Consider the following 22947-nt stretch of genomic DNA (forward strand, 5'->3'; position numbering starts at 1 on the left):
CCATGCTTCACTGTTGGGATGGTGTTCTCGGGGTGATTAGAGGTGTTGGGTTTGCGCCAGACATAGCGTTTTCCTTGATGGCCAAAAAGCTACATTTGCCTAGAGTACCTTCTTCCATACGTATGTGGAATCTTCCACATGCCTTTTGGCAAACAAATGTGTTTGCTTATTTTTTTCTTTAAGCAATGGCTTTTTTCTTTTTCTTTAAGCAATGGCTTAAAGTGGTCCTATGGACAGAAACTCCAATCTCTGCTGTGGAGCTTTGCAGCTCCTTCAGGGTTATCTTTGGTCTCTTTGTTGCCTTTCTGAATAATGTCCTCCTTGCCTGGTCCATGAGTTTTGGTGTGCGGCCCTCTCTTGGCAGGTTTGTTATGGTGCCATATTCTTTCTTTTTGCATAATGGATTTAATGGTGCTCCATGGGATGTTCAAAGTTTCAGATCTTTTTTTATAACCCAACCCTGATCTGTACTTCTCCACAACTTTGTCCCTGACCTGTTTGGAGAGCTCCTTGGTTTTCATGGTGCCGCTTGTATGGTGTTTCCCTTGCTTAGTGGTGTTGCAGACTCTGGGGCCTTTCAGAACAAGTGTATATATACTGAGATCATGTGACACTTAGATTGCACACAGGTGGACTTTATTTAACTAATTATGTGACTTCTGAAGGGAGTTGGTTGCACCAGATCTTATTTAGGGGCTACATAGCAAAGGGGTGAATACATATGCACGCACCACTTTTCCATTTTTTTTTATAATTTTTTTTTTTAAACTAGTTATTTTTTTAATTTCACTTCACCAATTTGGACTATTTTGTGTATGTCCATTACATGAAATCCAAATAAAAATCCATTTAAATTACAGGTTGTAATGCCACAAAATAGGAAAAATGCCAAGGAGGAGGAAAACTTTTGCAAGGCACTGTAATTTACCATTTTGAATCATAGAAAGTTCCAAACTTTTAAAAGTCATTTCTATCATTTTCCCTCTCATTCTTTTGACATGCTCACTTTCATGGCTACCCAAAGATGATCAAGTACAAATGAGCAAATGCGGCCCCTGATGACACCGGTGTCTCTAAGGCTGTGTTTAAACAGGCAGCCCCATTCGGATATTCTGCCAAAAGATCAGAGCTGTGTAAATGCTGTCTGTGTAAATGCAGCCTAAGACATTGAGCAGCAGGACACATTTTACATAAGATACAGGAGTTGGCATAGCAACTTTCAGAATAATAATCAGGCGAAACTATTAGAAATGCGATTAAGGTTTGAATTGAATGATGAGGACCAGAGAGGAAGAGGTGAAGCGAAAAGGGTAACTCGGTCCACAATCTGTCCTCCAGAAGGTCGCGTTTTTTATTTTTTTTAGCCCACCAAGCGAGTTGTTTTTGTATGGAGGTCAATGAGAGAATGTCGAATTTGGTCCCCAGAAACTGTAATGGCTTATTTGCTATGTGAGGCTTTGAATTGAAGTTTTGTGATGTTTAGGTTGTTACGAATGTAGTAATATAAGTACACACACGTGGCATACCGGCAACTTTTAGAAAAACTATTTTATATGGCATTGTGCCTGTTTTTCACACTATCTTCCTTCTCATTGGCTAGAATGGTCCCACATGGTATCGCTTCGTCTCTCCTGCCTCTTCCTCTCTGAGGACAAGCGAATCCCATTGTTAGACATGAGACTTGACCATCTCGTCCTTATATACGTATCATTGTGACGACTCAATACTCTCTCTAAGCGTGTTTTGTTTCTCATCAAATTTTCTATGATTCACAAACATCCTACATCCACACACACTCTTTCCCTCATTAGCTGTCATATTGATTGCACTGTAAGCCAAATCTAATTAGAAGGACACACTTACCATTCAGGTGAGGTTGTAGCGGGCTCCACGTCTTGCCTGCTTCTGCTCGTCCTCCTCTGTCCGTCTGTACGACTCACGTTATTCTCTCTAGTAGGATGCTATGCTTGCCCTATGCATCTCTTACTCTTTCTCTCTCCTCCCCTCTTTCTCTTGTCTCGATCACGGGTCACAGGAGGATGGCTGTGTTAGATTTCAGATGTAGCCGAATGTGCATTCAGCCTCTCTCTCGCTTCTATTTCTCTCGCTATCTCTTTCCTTCTGTCTCTCTCATCTCTGGTACCCACTGGATTCCCAAACCCTCTCTTGCTGTCTTTCTCTTCTCTTTTATTCTTCTCTTCACCCTCTCTCCATCTCCCTCTCTCTCTCTTTTATTCTTCTCTTCACCCTCTCTCCATCTCCCTCTCTCTCTCTCTCTCCCCCTCTCTGTCTCCTCTTCGGTACCCAGTGAAGGATGCACAAACACTCCACATAGGTACGTGTGCTGCCCGCTATATAAGTTGTGTCCGCACTAGAAGCAGCTCGCATGCTGGAACAAAAGGGTAAGGATAAGGAGAGGCAAGTGGGTTCATCCAATAAACTGGCTAAACAGACAGACAGGCACACACGTGCACATACACACAGACTCATGCATACAGTACACTCATGCATACACACACACGCTCAAGATGATAGAGATACTTAACCTTATTGTTAACAGAATAAGAATTTGGTTTGTGATGTCTGATATAAAATAAGCAGACAGGGCTAGACACACACTTGTACATGTATTAAGCAACAAGCTCTCACAGTCTCACTGCAGAATTAGATGTTTATCCGTGTTTCTCCAAACGTCAAATTTCAAAGTGTTTTTGACACTCTGGGTTGACTCCTTCAGAGTCCTCCTGCTCAGTATCATTCAGTTTCTCAAAACATCACATTTTGAAGTTGCTCCAAATGTCAAATTTGTAAGGTTAAGGGTTAATGTTTGGGATAGGTCTAAAACAAAAAAAAACATGGAGTGAACACTCAACCTTCTGATCCAGAGTCATGGGATATTGGCAAAACCCAAGCCTACTTGATGGCAATAGCGCTCACTGTTGCCCCTAGTAGCCGGTTTTAAAGGCATTTCCCGACATCCTGAGGACATGGATAGACATCCAATTTTGAAGTCACTCTTGAGCAATCTGTCTTGTATTAACCCAGCTAGCACATTTGGTTCCTTGGAAGATGTGGGGACATATGTTTTTGGTTTCCCATTGGTTCTGGTAACGAAGCGATACGTTTCCTGACCAGCAAAACTGAACGTTTTTAAAATTTTCTGAGACCGTAAGTGAAAATTCTGCCTGTTCTGGGAATGTTCATTTTTTGGTTGCAGGGAGGTTTTGAGAATGGAAATGATTGGTTATTTGAAGGTAATTAAATAACGTTGTCACGTCCTGACCCTGGTAAGATGTCATTTTCTATAGTAGTGTAGGTCAGGGCGTGACAGGGGGTGTTTTGGGTTTTTCTATGTTTTCTATGTTTAAGTTCTAGTTTTTCTATTTCTATGTTGGGGTTGTTTGGGTTGATCAATTGGAGGCAGCTGATCCTCGTTGCCTCTGATTGGAGATCATATTTAAGTAGGGGTTTTTTTCTTCCTGTTTTTGTGGGTTATTATATTTTGAGTAGTGTTTGTTTCTCTCTGCGTCACGGTTTGTTGTTTTTGTCAATTCAGTTATTTATGTTTTGCAAAGTTTCACGGATTTAATAAAATGTGGAACTACAACCACGCTGCACTTTGGTCTGCTCCTTACTTGCTAGCTGGAAAGGGCCTGTGCTATAGGCCTGCACTGATCTAGGGTATTCTTATCATGTCATCATTCAGTAAGATTTGAGTTGAAGTGAATTCATCTTAAGTCATCTTCAAACTTTAGCATACTAAAACCACTAAAAGACAATGCATCTTTTATTTCGTATATTTTTTATTTTCTTTCAAAAACAAAAAAAACGAAGAGTATCAATACAAAAGGATCGCCATGCTAAAATCATAATATACATTACAGGGATATAGATAGAGAATTGAAATGTTGCAAAAACATGCAAATAAACTCAACTGAAAGATATTGACAGGGGTTGATCAGGTATCAAGTGGTTCAGGCACAGTGGCTTAGGGGACAAATTTGATGGTTACAATACAACCTAGAAATGTGTACAGTCCTCTACGAAAGAAGGCCACTCAGGTTTTTGTGAAGGCAATACTCGCTGAAGTGGGAAATGTGTGACTTTGGTTCTAAAAAAAAGTCCCTGGTTGCAGAATTCTAGGGTGTGAAACTAACAGGCTACAGCATTATACTATTGGTAGCACTATTATAGCAAACATTATGGTCAGAGAAGTACACAGATGTAGGATCTTAATTCCTGCAATGTAGGAAATGTTAAACTCGTAGTGTATTTGAGGTTTAAAACGGGTTTTTAAAGTTTGTAACTTCCACTTACAAATGTCACTTGATTTTCCCTTACGTGAAATGTATCAACCCCTACAAAAATTTCAATTTATTATAATCCACATTATAATTCACATTCCCTGTTGCTGCAGGATTATTTTCCTGCTGTAGCAAACTGGCACAAATTAAGATCCTACGTCTGTAATATAGTGAAAAACATATAATCCAACACAATGGCATCCTTCCCATTACTTGAGATCTCTTGGAAGAAATTATAAGTACATGAAAAGCAGCAAGAATGGCAGTCTTTGGAAAAGTTGACAACATACATGGACGGTATGTCTCCTGAAATGGAAATACATAGCTTTCGATGTTTGTGGAAAATGGGTTATGGTATAGCTGTATGTTTCCTCAAAGGGACAACTCATATGTCATATTAATTTCTATTTACATAAAATATTTACAGCATAATTCATCAGAATTGCTCTGTTATAAAATATATACTACAGTAAAAAGTCAGGGGGTTAAATTGTATTCACAAAGGCAATGACTGGCATCGGGATAAAGCTCTTGGTCTGAAGTCGGTTCGATGGTTGAACTGATGGTGGGTGTAGCTTGTCTTCTTTGGCCCCATTGGTCTTTCCCCTCTTGGCCTAGCCAATAGAGTCTTTCACAGAGTAGTGCTTAAAAAGTTGAAATCGGCAGGCAGTTTGATTGGCCACACTTTGCAATGGGGTGGGCCGAACATCAAAAATGTCCGCCCCCTCTCTTCATAACTCCATGAGAGTGACCTGGAACTGACCGCACATGATTTCAGAGATCTCTATGAGGAATGCTGAGTGGTTGCTGTAGTGTTCAATGATGTTGTCATCCATGTTGACGAAAATCCTGAAAAATAAACAGACAAATAACAGATTCATGTCTTGTAGGGGGAAACATGTCATGTAAATTACCAGTTGTTTTCTGCTGTCTGGCTGATTCATTTTGCAGTCACGAAACAAAAGTGTGAGAAGCCTACAATTCCCTCAACACTGCAGACAATTAATCAGGACAGACTCCTTTTCCCATAGGGAAACCCGTCTTTACGGTAAGTAAAGCTCTGTTGATAATCAAGCGAACTGCCTGCTCACGCTACCCGGAGGGAAGGGACTGATTTGAAGACTTTAAGCGGAATGAGATATAACCTGTTGGGTTCTCCATTCAAACCCCAGGGCAAACTCAACTTCAGTCAAAGTTATTAAAGCCTTTCAGGCAGTGTGACAGAATAACCACAACATTCTAGGTGAAAGTCACCTATACACCTGCTCGTCGAACATCTCATTCCATCAAGTCAGCTTCAACAGATTACTGCCTCGGAACATGTTAGCTACACATCTTCATTGGTATGAATGCTTGTGTGAAGACACATACAACAGGCCTACTTTACTACTAGTGGTCGATCTGAAGCTTAGGGAAATGTCACCTATACAGTAAACATAAAGACCTTCGATGTACACTATAAAATTAGAACAGTACAGAATTTTTTTCTAAAGACTATGGTGGCGTCCAAATACACATACATGTACTTGCGTTCGAAATAGAAGGCCTTTTAGTTATGCGAAAAGAGTACGTTTTATAGTATGTGAAATGTCTTAAATCGAGTATGGTTTAAAGGTGCAATATGCACAAACAGTTCTGCCATTTTCTGGTTGCTAAAATTCAAATAGTTATTAATGTGACAAAACAAGCAAGTGTAGAGAATCATTGTACCATCTAAAGTGCTGGGAATTTTTTTTTCAACAACCAAAAATATGATATTTCAACTTTTTGAAGCTGGTGTACAAAACCAAATGTAAAAGATGCAAAAACTAAACTTAAGAACGGGAACCATAGAAATAGCACACATAGAACAGATCTACCACTTCTTAGACAGAATGAGAATGACAGATCTATGCGCCTCACATTTCTATGTGAATTTGATCAGGTTGCCCAAAAAGTTACATATTGCAGATTTAAATGCCAGGATGCTATACTCATTACTACTTTTCATCTAGTAGAACTTGCTGCACACTATTAAGGAAGAGAATTGTCTTTCCAGACTTGCGTGTGTTTGATAAAGACCTTAGATAATGAAATAAGCTGACACGCTGTGACCAAATGAACAAATGGCGGGAATCAACGCAATTGCACATTAGATGACAGGTTCTCAGGATGGGTGAGCCTAGTATGTTGATATTTGTTGATAACTTCATTCGTTTTTACTAAACAGTATGTTCTAAATAGTATGTAGTACGATTAGTACATAGTATGACATTTTAGTAAGTATTTGGCAAGACCGATTTCGGACACGGCCTATGGCTCAAGCATTGAAAACAAAATGGCCAACATTATTTAATTTCATGGTTGACATGCTGCCAATAGGGAGACCAGCTCTTCTTCAAAGGCTAGTCCTATTTAATGTCAACCACCTGGCCTCCACATTGTTGCTCAATAAGGTGCCACCCTTTTTTCACTCTCTGAAGTAAATAGACCAGAACAATTCTTGGTGTAGCTATGGGATGGGTAGATCAGATTAGAGGAACATAAATACTGTAAAGTAAAATAATAGGGTGACTCATCCAGCCTAGTTCTAAAATCTTTCCGTCCTGTGTTTTTTAGAAGAGCTGCAATTATCACATTCCAGGAGACAGAGCTAGCTAACTCACCTAGCCGGTCTGTCAACTTTAGTTGCCTTCCTTACTGAGGAAAGACCCAAATTCAACCAAGATTCAACCTAGATTCAACCTAGCTGACAAGTTTTGCTTGTCAGCAGTCAAGTTATCAAGATATGTAACTTTCAAAATACAGAAATCATCCCGTATGATGCAATTTGCAGCATTATAATGGGATGATTTCAGTATTTTGAAAGTTATATACGTTACATGACCAAAAGTATGTGGACACCTGCTCGTCGAACAAATTATTGGCATTAATATGGAGTTGGTCCCCCTTTTCTGCTATAACAGCCTCCACTCTCCTGGGAAGGCTGTCCACTAGATGTTGGAACATTGCTGTGGGGACTTGCTTCCATTCAGCCACAAGAGCATTAGTGAGGTCGGGCACTGATGTTGGGCTATTTGGCCTGGCTCGCAGTCGGTGTTCCAATTCATTCCAAAGGTGTTCAATGGGGTTGAGGTCAGGGCTTTGTGCAGGCCAGTCAAGTTCTTCCACACCAGTCTCGACAAACCATTTCTCTATGGACCTCACTTTGTGCACGGGGTCATTGTCATGCTGAAACAGGAAAGTGATTTCCTCAAACTGTTGTCAAAGTTGAAAGCACAGAATCGTCTAGAATGTCATTGTATGCTGTAGCATTAAGATTTCCTTTCACTGGAACTAAGGCGCGTAGCCCGAACCATGAAAAACAGCCCCAGACCATTATTCCTCCTCCACCGAACTTTACAGTTGGCACTATGCAGTCGGGCAGGTAGCGTTCTCCTGGCATCCGCCAAACCCAGATTCGTCCATCAGACTGCCAGATGGTGAAGCGTGATTTATCCCTCTAGAGAACGCGTTTCCACTGCTCCAGAGTCCAATGGCGGCGAGCTTTACACCACTCAAGCCGACGCGTGGCATTTCGCATGGTGATCTTAGGCTTGTGTACGGCTGCTCGGCTATGGAAACCCATTTCATGAAGCTCCCGACTAACAGTTCTTGTGCTGATGTCGCTTCCAGAGGCAGTTGGGAACTCGGTACTGAGGTGTTGTAACCGAGGACAGGCGATTTTTACGCGCTTCAGCACTCGGTAGTCCCGTACTGTGAGCTTGTGTGGCCTACCAATTTGCAGCTGAAACGTTGTTGCTCTTAGACGTTTCCACTTCCCAATAACAGCACTTATAGTTGACCGAGGAAGCTCTAGCAGGGCAGAAATTTGATTAACTGACTTGTTGGAAATGTGGCATCCTATGACACGTTGAAAGTCACTGAGCTCTTCAGTAAGGCCATTCTACTGCCAATGTTTGTCTATGGAGATTGTATGGCTGTGTGCTCGATTTTATACACCTGTCAGCAACAGGTGTGGCTGAAATAGCCAAATCCACTAATTTGAAGGGGTGTCCACATACTTTTCTATCTTGAAAACAAAAAAGTAAAACTTTTTAGAACTATGTCAACAATAGACTAATTGTTTTTGGGTGGAGTTTTCCTTTAATCAAATCCGAACAATTTCCCTTCAAGTTACTGTATCTTGCTAATGTTACATGCTAATACTATTGGTAATTATGTAGCATAGCTAATGCTAACACTTATTCCTCCTGATGTAAAAAATAAAAAAAATTAAAAAAAACAGATCAACGGTTTAAAAAGTAACTTACCCTCTTTTGCATTTCTTGTAGATGTTCCCAATTGTGTCCTGTTGCATGGCATACTTTTCAGAAATCTGAGAAAGGAACAAACGAAAGATGAGTGTCACTGTCAACTCTACGGTATCTTCTCCTGGTTGCTGGATGAGATGCTTGGAGGATGACAACAAGGTTAGGTAAGGAAGGAATAAGTATCATGAGTGTACTACCTACCGCTTGTCGTAGGCCTTTCAGGGTTGGGCTGCTGAGCATGAGAGCATCGAACACTTCCTCTGATTCTGTTCTCACGTACAGGAGCACTGCAAAACAAGATAACAGAATACTTCAGGTTGTGTGTGCCAGACAAGGACCACAGCAGTGCTTTGTTTTGCATATTGACCACGTATTCTTTGCCTCATACTATATGTATTGTCTGTACAACAGGTTTGGGTTTGGCCAATTCCATTTCAATTCAGGAAGTACACTATTTTCAATTCAACAATTCTTCTTTACCTCGCTGTTGCTCCTCGCATCTGGCCTGCTTGCTTGGTGGTGGGCTACCATTGCTTTGTTCCAGTCTATCAGGGTACAGTCTCTTCAGTGAGCTCTTTTCAACCTCCTCCAATGTTGTGGGGGGTGCCTACACAGAGAAAAGGTGATAAGTAAAACAATTAGGTACAACTCCTCCGTAGAATATTATTGCTTCATTTTATTGCTTAACAGTCATGAGAATGAATGTTATTATCATGAATCTGTAGATATGCACATGAATGATGACGCAGATGCAGATAGATAAAAGGTTCCAGACAATAAGTTTGTCTAACTATCAGAGATGTTTGTTTCACAACCTGTCAGCGAGTCACATTGTATATTATAGGACAGAACATTTCCAGACTCTTTTACTAGTCAAGTTAATGTGAATGTCCCTCCCCTCTAAAGAAGCTGACCTTTTCTAAGAAAGTTATCTAAGACATTTTCTTTGAGAGATGGAATGATTTATGATACTCAAGTCTTGAAACCCCCCCCTCCCACCTCCAAAATGCAAGGTACCCCCTTCACCTTTAGCCTAAATTAGGTCACATCTCTACCTTACTTTCCTCTCATAAAGCTGTGAAAATGTATATAATCTATGTACTGTATAGTAAGTGTGTGTTCATTAACACTAGGGAAATAATGCTGTAAAGTGCTGGCATGCAGACCTTATTAGGCAGATTGAGCACATACACACTCTCCTTCCCCACTCCCTAAAGCCCAGACTGTGGGAACTAAAGGCCTGTCAGGACAGCAGCCCTTACCACCTCCACTGGCTTGTGTCAACAACACTGAAAAGGGGGACTTGTGTGTGTGTGTGTGTGTGTGCCAGGTGTGTGTGTGTGTCTTTGTCTAAGCCCCCGCAGGTTAATCCGTGTGTCAGTCACACTTGAGTCGAGTTTCGAGTCGAGGAAACTGAACGACCCACCAATTAGATCGTCTGATCTCGGCGTCTGTTTCTCCTCACTCTCCCTGACACTCTCCCCATCCCAACCCACTTTTCCCACAACATTTTTTCCCACACTATCCCTTTTTTTCTCCTCTGTGCGCCACAGCCTGGAGCTACAGTCCAGGGATAGCAGGGAACATGACTCAACTCACTGTTGTGGTGGTGAACTCCAAGATCCCTCAATACCAGAAAAAGAGAGAGAGAGAAAAAGAGAAGAAAGGAAAATAAAGGGGGAGTGGATAAGGGATGTGGGGAACCTACCAGGCCGCAGCGCTGCATGTTGGAGAGGTGCATCTCTGGGATGAAGAGGACAGGGTTGGTGACGTGGTCCTCCAGGGTCTTGAAGAAGGTGCTGTCACTTCCCATTGAGCTGGACACTACTGACTTGTTGGCTGAGGAGGGAGAGGAGAACGCTGGGTTAGAATTGGCGTTATAGACTGGCCTAAGATATAAAGGACTGGTTTACCGGGTGCTCTTTAGTCTATGAGTAAGGTTTACCTGAGTGTAGGAAACTGGCTCTATGACATTGTAATGCACCACTAGTTGTTCTCTTTAAGAAAGAATAGGATGCTATTCATACAAATGGGGCTAAATCCCAAAATTCAAATTTTGTTAGAAACCCATGAGGTGTTAAATTACAATCACAGACTGAAAATACAGGATGTATTTATTGCTTGGGTTAGTGTCTTGCTCCACTGCTGATCGAGTCCGAGTACATTTTCAATCACGTAAAGGAGTTGAGTTGGACTTGGGAAGGCCGAGCTTCATGATAAAAACAAATTGATGAAAGATACCCAAACTGTAATTCAATTCCTTATTTTCATGTTCTGACACACAACATGATGTATTGGTGGATTATTTGTTGGTGGATGTAGGTTGTCATTATTTTAGTACTTACTGATGTTGCTTGAGTCAATGACTGTCTTGACCCTCCTCTTGCTCCTCTTCCTCTCTTCATCCCTCATCTTCCTCTCTGCACCCTGAGGAAAAAGACAGACGGTCACAACTCTACTCGGACACTTTTACTCCTCATTTAACAAATGGTGCATTTCTTTGAAAACAAAAAAACAAAAAAAACAAAAAAACAAATCTATTTTTATGTCATGGATGAGCATAGCTAGCACAGTGGATAGAGATCTTTACTGACCTTATCGCAGAAGATTTTGACCTGGCAGGCCGCTCTGTGGATAAGGCGGTTGGTGCCGCTGCTGAAATCATAGGTGTCGATCTGGAGGTTGAGAGGAAGCCCCTTCACTCCCTTCTGAGAGGAGAAGTCTGTGCTCAGAGAGTTAATGCCAATGTACACCTGGAGGAGAGAGAAGAAGAGGGTTAAAACAGGATATCAGACAACAGTTGAATTGGAACTTTCTAGAACAGTTTTGCTGACCTGTAGCACTTTCCTGTCATCAAATGACCTAGTGGCCTCATGGGTGAAATGTTATTCATAATGAATGGACATTATTTTTAAAAAGCTGCAGAAAATACGGTGTGTCTATGTCAAACGGTTTTGCTATATTTCAGTTCTCTCTGATGTATATAAAGTGTAATATTGGGATGCAAACTCAACATTGAACACATTTCATCTCTATATCTGACATGGTACAGGTGTCTTCTTTTTTTAAGCCCATAACCATGTGTGAGAGGTGTATATTTTGTTTCATTGTAGATTTGTTTAAGACTACCAAGAAACCCTCTGTGTGACCCTGATCTAGCCCACTGCAGTAAAAGGTTAAAGGTCCTTGCACAGCAATTGGAACCTTAAAAATCATTAAAGCATTTTTTTATTTAACCTTCATTTAACTAAGCAAGTCAGTTAAGAACAAATTATTATTTACAATTGACGGCCTACCAAAAGGCAAAAAGCCTCCTGCGGGGACAGGGGCTGGGATTAAAAATAAATACAATATAAATATAGGACCAAACACACATCACGACAAGAGAGACAACACAACACTACATAAAGAGAGACCTAAGACAACAACATAGCAAGGCAACGACACATGACAACACAGCATGGCAGCAACACAACATAACAACAACATGGTAGCATCACAACATGGTAGCAGCACAAAACATGGTACAAACATTATTGGGCACAAACCACAGCACAAAGGGCAAGAAGTTAGAGACAACAATATGTCACACAAAGCAGCCACAACTGCCAGTAAGAGTGTCCATGATTGAGTCTTTTTTGATTGAGATAAAACTATCCAGTTTGTGTGTTTGTTGTAGCTCGTTCCAGTCGCTAGCTGCAGCGAACTGAAATGAGGAGCGACCCAGGGATGTGTGTGCTTTGGGGACCTTTAACAGAATGTGACTGGCAGAACGGGTGTTGTATGTGGAGGATGAGGGCTGCAGTAGATATCTCAGATAGGGGCTAGTGAGGCCTAAAATGGTTTTATAAATAAACATCAACCAGTGGGTCTTGCGACGGGTATACAGAGATGACCAGTTTAGAGAGGAGTATAGAGTGCAGTGATGTTTCCTATAAGGAACATTGGTGGCGTTGACACAATTCTCTTTTTTTTTTACAAAACAAACACTAGGAGTCTATGGACACATGGTGTAATGACACCTTTTTGGATTGGCAATCCCCTCCAATGTGCACAAATGTACAGAGGTACAGTATAGCAGAAAAGTCTAGAATGTTTCCACACTGGTTGGGTTTTAGGATATGAGAGGCATTGATTTGAACATACTATCGCTAGGGACCAGGAGTGGAAAGGGATGGTTGTGACAACAAGTGCCTTCCGTGTTAATTAAAAGGAGTTTTTCTCTCTCATTCCTTCCAACCCGTCCTTTCCCTTCTCTCTCTCTCTCTCTTTCTCATTCTCTCTCCCCTCACCTGCAGTGAGTTTTATTGCCCCACCCTCATGCCCTGGGGGGGCAGTGAGCAGATTGCAGTAAGCGCTCTCGACGTGACGCTCTTCCCTTGTGGTGACAGGCGCACCGGGGCGGCCGGCATGCCAGGGATTCTTCCCCTCCCAACCCTCAGCGCTCCTTCATCGCCCCATTTCAGCTCAATGGGTAGCGTGGCTAGGTACATAATAGGGGTGTGCCATGCATTACGACATCATCTATGTGTGTGCCAGTGTGCGTGTTTTCCACTGTTGCTCCAGTTTCCTCGCTGCTTTTACCTTCGCTTCCTCATTGGGGTTCCAGATGAAGGACAAAGCGTTGAAGGCTACCTCTTCCACGTGGCTGATGCCACTGAATACCTCTTTGTAGTCAGCTAGAAGATAAATAGAAAGATATTGATTTAGTTCAGAGAAATCTCTGGAACCATTGGAATAGTTCTTGTCTTTCATTGAAGTTGTTATCTGCTCTGAAAAGATACAGGCTTACGAAAAGCAACCACAAAAACAACAACTGATAAAAATCTTCCAGTCATTGGCATTTGTTGTTGTAGATGTTGACCTATGGCATTTCTCCATGACATTCTTCAGAAAAGACAACTGGGAAAGTCTTGTAACTGTCTGTTTCTATACATGCGTTTGTGGGTAGACGGTCAAAGTTGCGGGGCCATACCGATGTCAATGACTCTCTGCTTAATGGTCGGCTGCCGTGCGTGCCAGTGATTCCAGCACCTCAGCTGAATCTCTGCGCTCTTGTCGTTCTCAAACACCGCCATGACCACCGTCTGGAGAAAGAGCCACAAAAAAAGATAGAGAGAAAGAAGAGAAAATAGGGAGAGAGAGAGAGAGAGCCATCAGACAAGGTACATTTTGTGTAGGTTATACGTCTTTGTTGGTGCGTCGTTGACTTTGAGAAAGGCACAACTGGGCACGTTTTATTCAGACATCAGACCCTGTTATCATAATTCTAAATTCTCAATTCTCTCCTGGTATTGTCACCAGCTATTAGCAGGGCTTGTGTGTGCTCTCTTTTGACTTGACAAAAGAGAGGGTTGTCACCCAGGCCGTTGGCACCACACCTCTCCCCCTGTTCTCCTTCTGACTTAGTCACAAAGAACTCAGGGCCTGACTAACTGGCTGACATGCATTGGGTTTGGCCCCGCCAGACGAAATATGCAATGGCCTGAGTACTGCGCCTGGCGGAACTCCAACCCCGAAATCACCCATCACAGAAAGAGAGAAGAAATTTCCCGCCCTAATTCACCACGACTTGGTTCAGACAGTCAACAATGTTGAACCGAGAGATTTTTGTTTCCGAGAGATTCCTAAGGAACATACTTTCACTGGGGTTGTGTCAGACAGAACACCCTATGGGCAGAGGAAATGTTCTTGGGTGATGTCATCAAAGCTTGACTCACCTTGACTTTGTTGGAGATCAGGCTGGCTGAGCTGTCCACCCCCTGAAGGGAGATGGGGTAGAACTGGCCCTTGTTGAGGTAAACCATGGGCAGCTCGGACAACTTGTGCTGGATGGCTTGAGGGGCTCCCAGAATGAACTGGAAATTGTTCCTGGAGACAGAAAAGAACGTTAATGCACAGCATTATGCTTTGCTATTGGAATTTTACCCCCATTGCTTTATGATTTATACACAGCTCAATTATATTAATTATCTTTAGCCTAATAAGCATTAGCGATACTGGGCGTACAATAGTTCAGTGTTCAAGCTGACGTGATGACTTTGAAGTCATCACACAGGTGTTCTAATTTGATCTCATTCTCGGGGCAGATAGCTACCTGTATCTCTCTGGAGGGGATTTGCTGTAAGAGTCAGAGTAAACTGGGCTGTGCTGCTCGGCAAAGGGATCGCTGTAGGGTAGAGTCTGCTTCAGGGCAACACAAGAACAAATGTGAGAAGATGGAATATGAAAAGAACAAAAAGAAAGAGAGAGATGGAGGAAGGGTAACTAGAAGTGAAGGGGGAGATGAGACATTGCCAGAGATGAAAATGTACAAAGAATAACACCAGTTGTGATATAGACAAAAAAAACAAGATGGCTACTCTTCTTGGGGCTGTAAGCTTACCTCAGTGGTGGCCTCAGGGAAGGCTGTCTCTGCGGGCCACTTTTGGGAGAGCAAGGAGTCGAAGATGTTGTTGATGACCTGCTTGTCGTAGGTGTCGGCACTGGGGGTGAGTGGGAGAGGGTTTTGGGGGACAGAGGGGGGACAGAGGGGTGACAGCTTGCTGTTCAGCTCCAGCGCCTCCTGGGGGTGGCTGGAGGAAATGTTCTCGGACAGCAGCTTCATAATGTTGGCTGGCGTCTCCAGGGAGACCAGCTCGGGGGAGGAGCCAATCATAGTCCTGGATTGGGGGGAGGGGGAGGAGTTTAGATACAGGACCAACCCAATTCGCCACCCCTTCGATTGACACTCAATGAAATCAATGGGGTTGTTTGACAAATAGCACTCTCATGAGAAACACTGATTGTCAATAGTACTGACCTTCAAATAAACTCCAGCTCTTTTATACAGTAGCAGATACAGCAGCACACATGCACACAATTACAGATTTTAAAAATATGTGTCAAAGTCAATAAAACATGAATAAAGCCAGTTTAGTTCTTAGAGTCCACTAAGCACACAATGCTACTGAAAGTGAACTAAACAGAGCTGGGCAGGAACTATTTACTGCCTAATCCTGGAATGTTTTCTCTCTTTATATAAGTTTCTCTGTGGGACTGACTGCTGTGTTTGACAGGACAACAGCGTGCCCCACCGATAGCCATTTTTCAACCCAGACAAAAGAGAATGTGAGAGAGCGGCAGAGCTGGGGCTGCTTCTCCTGCTTTGTGAGTCCGAGTGTTGTTCGGGGGTGGGAGGAGGATGATGAGAAGGAGGTGTACCACGGCCTATAATCCCTTGGGGCTCTGTTTGACATGGGGATTAGCCACCAGCTCACCCAACTCTAACCTCACCAAAGCCCTGCCTCTACCGCTTGACTCCATGTCAATGGGCTTGACATCATGACATGGGAACTCCTAATACCACCCGGCAACCACTTAAAATCCCTTTACGCCCTTATCTGTCCCATAAGCACACCCCTTTAGTGTCTGCCTCTCCCCCTTGATTGACAGGTGGCTATCTCAATCAAGTCCATACTCTTGGTAGTGTTAATAATTGCTCAGAAGTCAATCTTACCTCTCTGATGGCTTGTACATACTACTGCCTCGGCTGCATGCAACCATTTTCTGCTCTTTGGGTGTCTGTGAAAAGTGAAACAACAACCGTGAGTACTGATACAGCACAATATCTATACATAGGACTCAAAGTTGAACTTAAACAGGTGGTATAACACACAGACACACAGTTACCTTGCACTGGTCGTATGTGAGTAGGCTGTCTGTGTAGGCCCAGGAGTCCATGATGTAGTTATTGTAGCGCTGGTAGTTGAAGCTCTCGTTCTGAAGGACCAGTCCCAGAGTCCTGCAGCAAACAGACCAGGAGAAACATCACATTAATAAACGTACATTATAGATTTATTACAGATCAGAATGGTAGGCTTCCCATTCAGAATGTGGCATTACAGTGAAGGATTTAGTAATTCAATTCCTCTTCTTTTTTATTATAAAATAATATATTAGGAAGGCAACAATGAACCTGTTTTGGCTATAGAAGTGCCTCTTTACCTGTGTATTAGAAATGCAAGGCTTCATGGTGTGATCATCTGCATGCTAATAACAACCTTAAGCACTGCACATACCTGCCTCTGGAGGGTTTCGATTGCAAAACCACAGATCTTGATTATATTTGGCAGCAAGTGTCAGAGAAGTTCAACATGCCAGTGGCCAAGAGCTCATGCACACACAAACATGCCTTGTATGACCTCAACATGATCAGGTTACCTCGGAACTGTATGGTGGTTTTTTTTTAGGAAAGAAAGAAACAACTTATTTGATTTGAGCCTTTCCCTTCCTAGGAGCATAGCGATTTCTAAAGTAAACATTTCAGGACCGGAGCGCTCACCTGGGAGTCCCTGGGTTTCAATATTGCCAAAAGGCCAGAAACAAAACAAGGGATTTGGGGGAAGGATGAATTACTCCTCAGACCAGGATAAACAGAGCAGGATTTGTTTTGGGAATTTGCTGGCTACTGGGAATGGGATAAGCCTTCTCCTGTAAGTTGTCCTGAAATGGCCAGCATGCAAACAGTGCAGGTTTACCTATGGGCTACCACATCATGTGCTAACAACAGAGGAGGACTCCAGGCATTGACAGCCGACTGTGTTTGATTAGGAGAGAGGGAGAATAAAAAGAAAAATTCCTAAGCTATTATGATCCAACCCAAACTCTTAATGACTGTCACAATAAGGTATATTAGCATCAAATAAGACTGTGGGATCACCTATTCGTCTTATATAATTCCATACAACTGTTTACTAAAAATGCCTCATCTCAAAACTGCAACCCACCACTGTTCTAAGATACACCTGTCTCTCTCTGTACGCTCACTCACCTCAGTACACTATAACACCACAATATCTCATTAGCTACTCTCCTTTCCCTAAATAACGCTCAATGCAGATGTTACAACAGAGAATCCCGGTCTAGAGTTTCACTACTACACTGTTATGTAACTCAACTCATTACACATTGTCATGAACCAGCCCCTCTAACACATTCGAGGGGATACCTGTTTCTCTCTCCCCATTGTGTGTTGAACCCCCTGGGTTAGTGTCGACACGGCTTATGACAGGCCAGTTTAAATCATGAGCCGGCTTAAATTCACAACATAGTGGGGGGAGAGAGAGAGAGAATGTAAAATATAAAATGGAGAAACCTGACACACGCACACTTTTCTAAAAACACACCTTTCACATGGGGGTCTCATTACACAATGTAAAGAGAGAAAGAGAAGGGGGGCCCGAGTGCCTGATTTCTCACCCTCTCTCTGGAAGTCTAAGTGGCTCAAACTACTGTACAACAGAAGATGAATGAACAAGTCAACGCTTGCATAATTTTCTATTTTGGCCCTCAGCAGAAAAGTTTAGATTAAAATTATAAAAGGAAGGGAAAATGTTGCAGAATCAACAGCAGTTTCAGCCAAAGGCCTTACATCTGTCATTCTAACCAACCAATACACTTGACTATACGACTGGTTGCATTTCACCTTGGAAGTTAAACCACAAGACACAAGGTCAGATTGGGGCCAGATGAAAAACTAACTCCACTACATACCCCCCTCTGTTGTTGACTATCTCCGTGAAATGAAAATGTGGATGAGCAAGTTTTTAAAATTAAACGACGACAAAAAAGAGATCATGCTTACGGTCCCCCAACTCCCTCATCAGGAAACTGGGTCAACTCAGCATGAGAATCGATGGCTGCACCATCCACTCCAACTCCACAGTCAGGAACCTTGGTGTTTTATTTTACCCCACTCCGTCATTTCAACCCCACATCCGGAACATCACCAACATCAGACTGCTTCCAACTCAGTAACATCTCACGACTCAGACCCTCTCTCACTGACCCCATTGTTGAAAACCTCATTCACACTTTTGTTTTATCACACTTGGATTACTGCAACGCCATTCTCTACAGACTCCCCGCCAAAACACTGGACAGACATCAACATATCAAAATTCAGCTACACGGGTCCTCACACAAACCGAACCTTGGGACCACATCACCCTCAACTCCACTGGTTCCCAGTTCACATCAGGATCGCATTCAAATTGCTCATGCTCATCTACAAAGCACTTAATGGACTGGCGCCCACATACCTTACTGACCTCCTGCACCCCTACACTACCACCTGTTCACTGCGCTCCTCTGACATTGGCCTCCTCACCATCCCTCGCACCAGTCTCCGCTCCATGGGAGACTGGGCTTTTAGCAGTGCTACTCTGGAACTCTCTCCCTCTCCATGTCAGAATCTCGCAATCCATACATAAATTCAACTCCACACTAAAAGACACAGCTCTTCACACCTGCTAACCTGGATTCTCTGTCGTCTTAGCTTTAATCCTCTATCTAGTTCACTTTTTTTTTCATGTTTAGTGTTCTCCCTGGTTAGTCTGTCATCATGTTTAGTGTTCTCCATGGTTAGTCTGTCATCATGTTTAGTGTTCTCCATGGTCAGTCTGTCTTCATGTTTAGTGTTCTCCGTGGTTAGTCTGTCATCATGTTTAGTGTTCTCCCTGGTTAGTCTGTCATCATGTTTAGTGTTCTCCCTGGTTAGTCTGTCATCATGTTTAGTGTTCTCCCTGGTTAGTCTGTCATCATGTTTAGTGTTCTCCCTGGTTAGTCTGTCTTCATGTTTAGTGTTCTCCATGGTTAGTCTGTCATCATGTTTAGTGTTCTCTCCCTGGTTAGTCTGTCATCATGTTTAGTGTTCTCCCTGGTTAGTCTGTCATCATGTTTAGTGTTCTCCCTGGTTAGTCTGTCATCATGTTTAGTGTTCTCCCTGGTTAGTCTGTCATCATGTTTAGTGTTCTCCCTGGTTAGTCTGTCATCATGTTTAGTGTTCTCCCTGGTTAGTCTGTCATCATGTTTAGTGTTCTCCCTGGTTAGTCTGTCTTCATGTTTAGTGTTCTCCATGGTTAGTCTGTCATCATGTTTAGTGTTCTCTCCCTGGTTAGTCTGTCATCATGTTCAGTGTTCTCCCTGGTTAGTCTGTCATCATGTTTAGTGTTCTCCCTGGTTAGTCTGTCATCATGTTTAGTGTTCTCCCTGGTTAGTCTGTCATCATGTTTAGTGTTCTCTCCCTGGTTAGTCTGTCATCATGTTTAGTGTTCTCCCTGGTTAGTCTGTCATCATGTTTAGTGTTCTCCCTGGTTAGTCTGTCCTTATGTTTAGTGTTCTCCCTGGTTAGTCTGTCATCATGTTTAGTGCTCTCTCCCTGGTTAGTCTGTCATCATGTTTAGTGTTCTCCCTGGTTAGTCTGTCATCATGTTTAGTGTTCTCCCTGGTTAGTCTGTCATCATGTTTAGTGTACTTTTATATACTTAATTATTTTAATGTGTGATTTTAACTATTTTTATCCTGCTGATTTTCTTGTGTATGTAAAGTGACTTTGGGTGTCGTTAAAAGCGTTTAAATAAAATGTATTATTACAAGTCCAAACACGTTTTTCCCTTAAATAACACATTCTAGCATGAAACACAACTCCAACCCCATGAAACATAACATGTCACAGAAAAAATTGTCAACTTACTCAATCTCTTTGGTCATGACTCCTTTCCAAGACAGTAGATCTCAGGCTTCTTTAGGTAAAGTTTCCTCTAGTGTGTATGTGTTTGTGTGTTCTTTTGAAAGGTTGTCAGTCAGTCTTAGCAGAGAGAAGCAGACTTGTCCCGCTGAGTGAGCTTGTTTGAGTCCTGTCCACACCGGCTCCCAACATTTATTTCATGCCGACAGGTAGCTTTCCTCACTCACTCCTGATTGGCCGAGGGCTCTGGAGACAGGTGCCTGATAGGACAGGTGTAGATGGGTTAACTGTTTTAGTGCTGGTGAGAAACCAGGTGTGAGTGGTGGGTACTTAGCAGGACAATGCTGGGCAGCGTTTCACGCATCTCATTGAGAGTTAAAGAAAATAGTGAGATTGGCTTCTCCAAGGTGTGAAATGCTTCTTATTTAGAGTGATAAACCAAAGAGTTTTTGCAGGAACTAGGCTTTAAAATGGTAACTTTAATTCAGTATCAATATTTTCTCTCTCTGAGTCTACAGTGTTGTGAAATTTCAACTGGTGGTTTTGGTGCCCTTGTGCTTGTCATTATCATTGGCAAAATTATTTGATGGGAGTAGTTGGGGGTAGGGGTTCAATACTTTATATTTGAGTAGGATTTGTAAGGATGTGTTACATTGCATATTGAGGCACATAATAAAGATTAGAATATGTTCCCTATAAAGAAACTTTTTTTCATGTGCTTAGTGAATTTCTGCAATAGTTTACAAAAAACGTTTGCTCATTTACATTTTTTAGAATTAGGTTAGGATTTTTTCTGGTTTGAATTTTGTATTTCAATAAACCTCAAATATGTATTATTTCAAATCTGGAAAGAAATCTGAGTGAGAGTTCATAATTCTCAAAAGCAGTACATCTTTACATGTTTCACATATAATATGAAATATCACAAACATAGAGTACCAGTCAAAAGTTTGGACTCACCTACTCATTCAAGGGTTTTTCTTAATTTTTTAAAACTATTTTCTACATTGTAGAATAATAGTGAAGACATCAAAACTATGAAATAACACATATGGAATCATGTAGTAACAAAAAAACAGTGGTTACATTGAAGAATCTAAAATCAAAAATATATTTTGATTTGTTTAACACTTTTTTAGTTAATACATGTTTCCATGTATTATTTCCATGTGTTATTTCATTGTTTTGATGTCTTCACTATTATTCTACAATGTATAAAATAGTAAAAAATAAAGGAAATGTGTACGTGTCCAAACTTTTGACTGGTACTGTATATTATTGTATTTGAATGTAGTTTATTTCTTTAGGCTTATTACCATGTGATTACAGAGGAAACTAAATGACAGATGAATAAGAAAGGGGGTCAGCCCATCCAGCACAGACCACAATATAAAAATGATATGATACCTTACTTTCTTCACAATTATTTCACGAGTTATGTATTGAGTTACCAACAGAAATCTGTGTTTCTATAAGGATCTTCTTAGATTGTTACAATGATAAGGCTCTTCCAGGCAAAGGTGCACTGGCCTCATCCACCCACACAGTTTCCGTTCCTTCCTGAAAAACCAAAAAGAAAAACACATGGGCATCTCAGATTAGAGGGGCTGATTTAGGATCAGTTGTGCCTTTTAGATCCTAAGAAATATGATTAATGGATGGATGGAATTAAAATAGAATTGATCCGGACTCTGGCGTAAACATGCCTTTCTGACCATCTGTGCACTGAAGATAAATGTATATGTAAGGGTGTATAATGTATGTGTGTGTGTCCCTCTGTCTGTATGTGTGTATGCATGTGTGTGTGTGCGTGTTTTTGTGTGTGTGTGTGTGTGTGTGTGTGTGTGTGTGTGTGTGTGTGTGTGTGTGTGTGTGTGTGTGTGTGTGTGTGTGTGTACGTGTGTCTGTGTGTGTGTGTGTGTGTGTGTGTGTGTGTGTGTATACATGTGTCAGTGTGTGTTTTCTGTTCCTGGGACCTCAGGGCATCTGGCGTGGAGACACAAGGGTGTGTGCTCTGAGACTTGCCCCTCCTCCCCTCCCCGCCCCCCCACACACACAAACCCTCTCACCCACAGAGACACACACCCTCACACACACCGAGGCCTGAGGGCAAGTTGGATGTAAATCAGATCAAAAGAGAAAGAGAGAAAATGCACTGAGTGACACACCTCCGGGTTAAATGTAGAAGACACATTTCGTTTGAATGCATTCAGTTGTGCAACTGAATAGGTATCTACTTTCCCTATATTAATGTAATCCTCAGGAAGTGTTATTAGTTGAACTCAGTGAGGTCACACTTTATAATCACTCTCATTGTTTGTATTAGATTAGATTTCAGCCAAGTTTGCTTTTGATCATTTGAGCTACAGCCCAATGAGTTACAAACAATATCATGATTATATCATGGTCATAGAAACAGGCAAATAAAATACAGTAACTTAGTAAAAACAATCACTTTCAAAACATTGGACCGACTGTGTAATGACGTCGAAGCACTGACTAATAACGGTACGATTTGTAGAAGTGACTTATGTGAGGTTTCTGTACTAATTGAAATTCTCACTGTATTAGTGGAGGCTCCTCAGAGGAGGAAGGAGAGGACCATCTACCTCAGTGAATTTAAGCTAAATAAAAAATAATGAAACATTTTAAAAAGTTATCCTTTTAAGATAAAACTATACTAAATATATTCACATTTCACCAAATGCCTGATTAAAACACACTGTTTTGCAATGAAGGTCTACAGTAGTCTCAACAACACACTCTAGGCTAGCAACATGGTGTAGCCGGAGGACAGCTATTCCCTGTCCTCCTCTGGCTACATTGACTTCAGCACAAAACC

General features: G+C 41.9%; 1 protein-coding gene across 2 annotated transcripts; it reads right to left on the minus strand.

The window, feature by feature from the left end:
• Positions 1-3783: 3783 nt before the first annotated feature.
• On the minus strand, positions 3784-20301 carry grhl3 (grainyhead-like transcription factor 3). 2 transcript variants are annotated; one of them, XM_029714046.1, is made up of 15 exons: positions 20112-20301; positions 16268-16379; positions 16095-16159; positions 14982-15258; positions 14694-14782; positions 14317-14467; positions 13572-13683; positions 13181-13275; positions 11191-11349; positions 10942-11023; positions 10305-10435; positions 9077-9203; positions 8798-8883; positions 8597-8661; positions 3784-5153 (listed from the first exon to the last, which is right to left on the minus strand). In XM_029714046.1, the coding sequence occupies exons 1-15, from the start codon at positions 20126-20128 to the stop codon at positions 5036-5038; spliced, it is 1686 nt and encodes a 561-aa protein (XP_029569906.1). In that variant the 5' UTR covers positions 20129-20301; the 3' UTR covers positions 3784-5035. The 2 variants fall into 2 exon arrangements, with proteins under 2 accessions (XP_029569906.1, XP_029569907.1); XM_029714047.1 differs by having other exon boundaries at positions 14694-14779; positions 20112-20300.
• Positions 20302-22947: the final 2646 nt, after the last annotated feature.

The sequence above is a fragment of the Salmo trutta genome, chromosome 25 (assembly GCF_901001165.1).
Source record: "Salmo trutta chromosome 25, fSalTru1.1, whole genome shotgun sequence".
In the NCBI taxonomy this organism is placed as follows: domain Eukaryota; kingdom Metazoa; phylum Chordata; class Actinopteri; order Salmoniformes; family Salmonidae; genus Salmo; species Salmo trutta.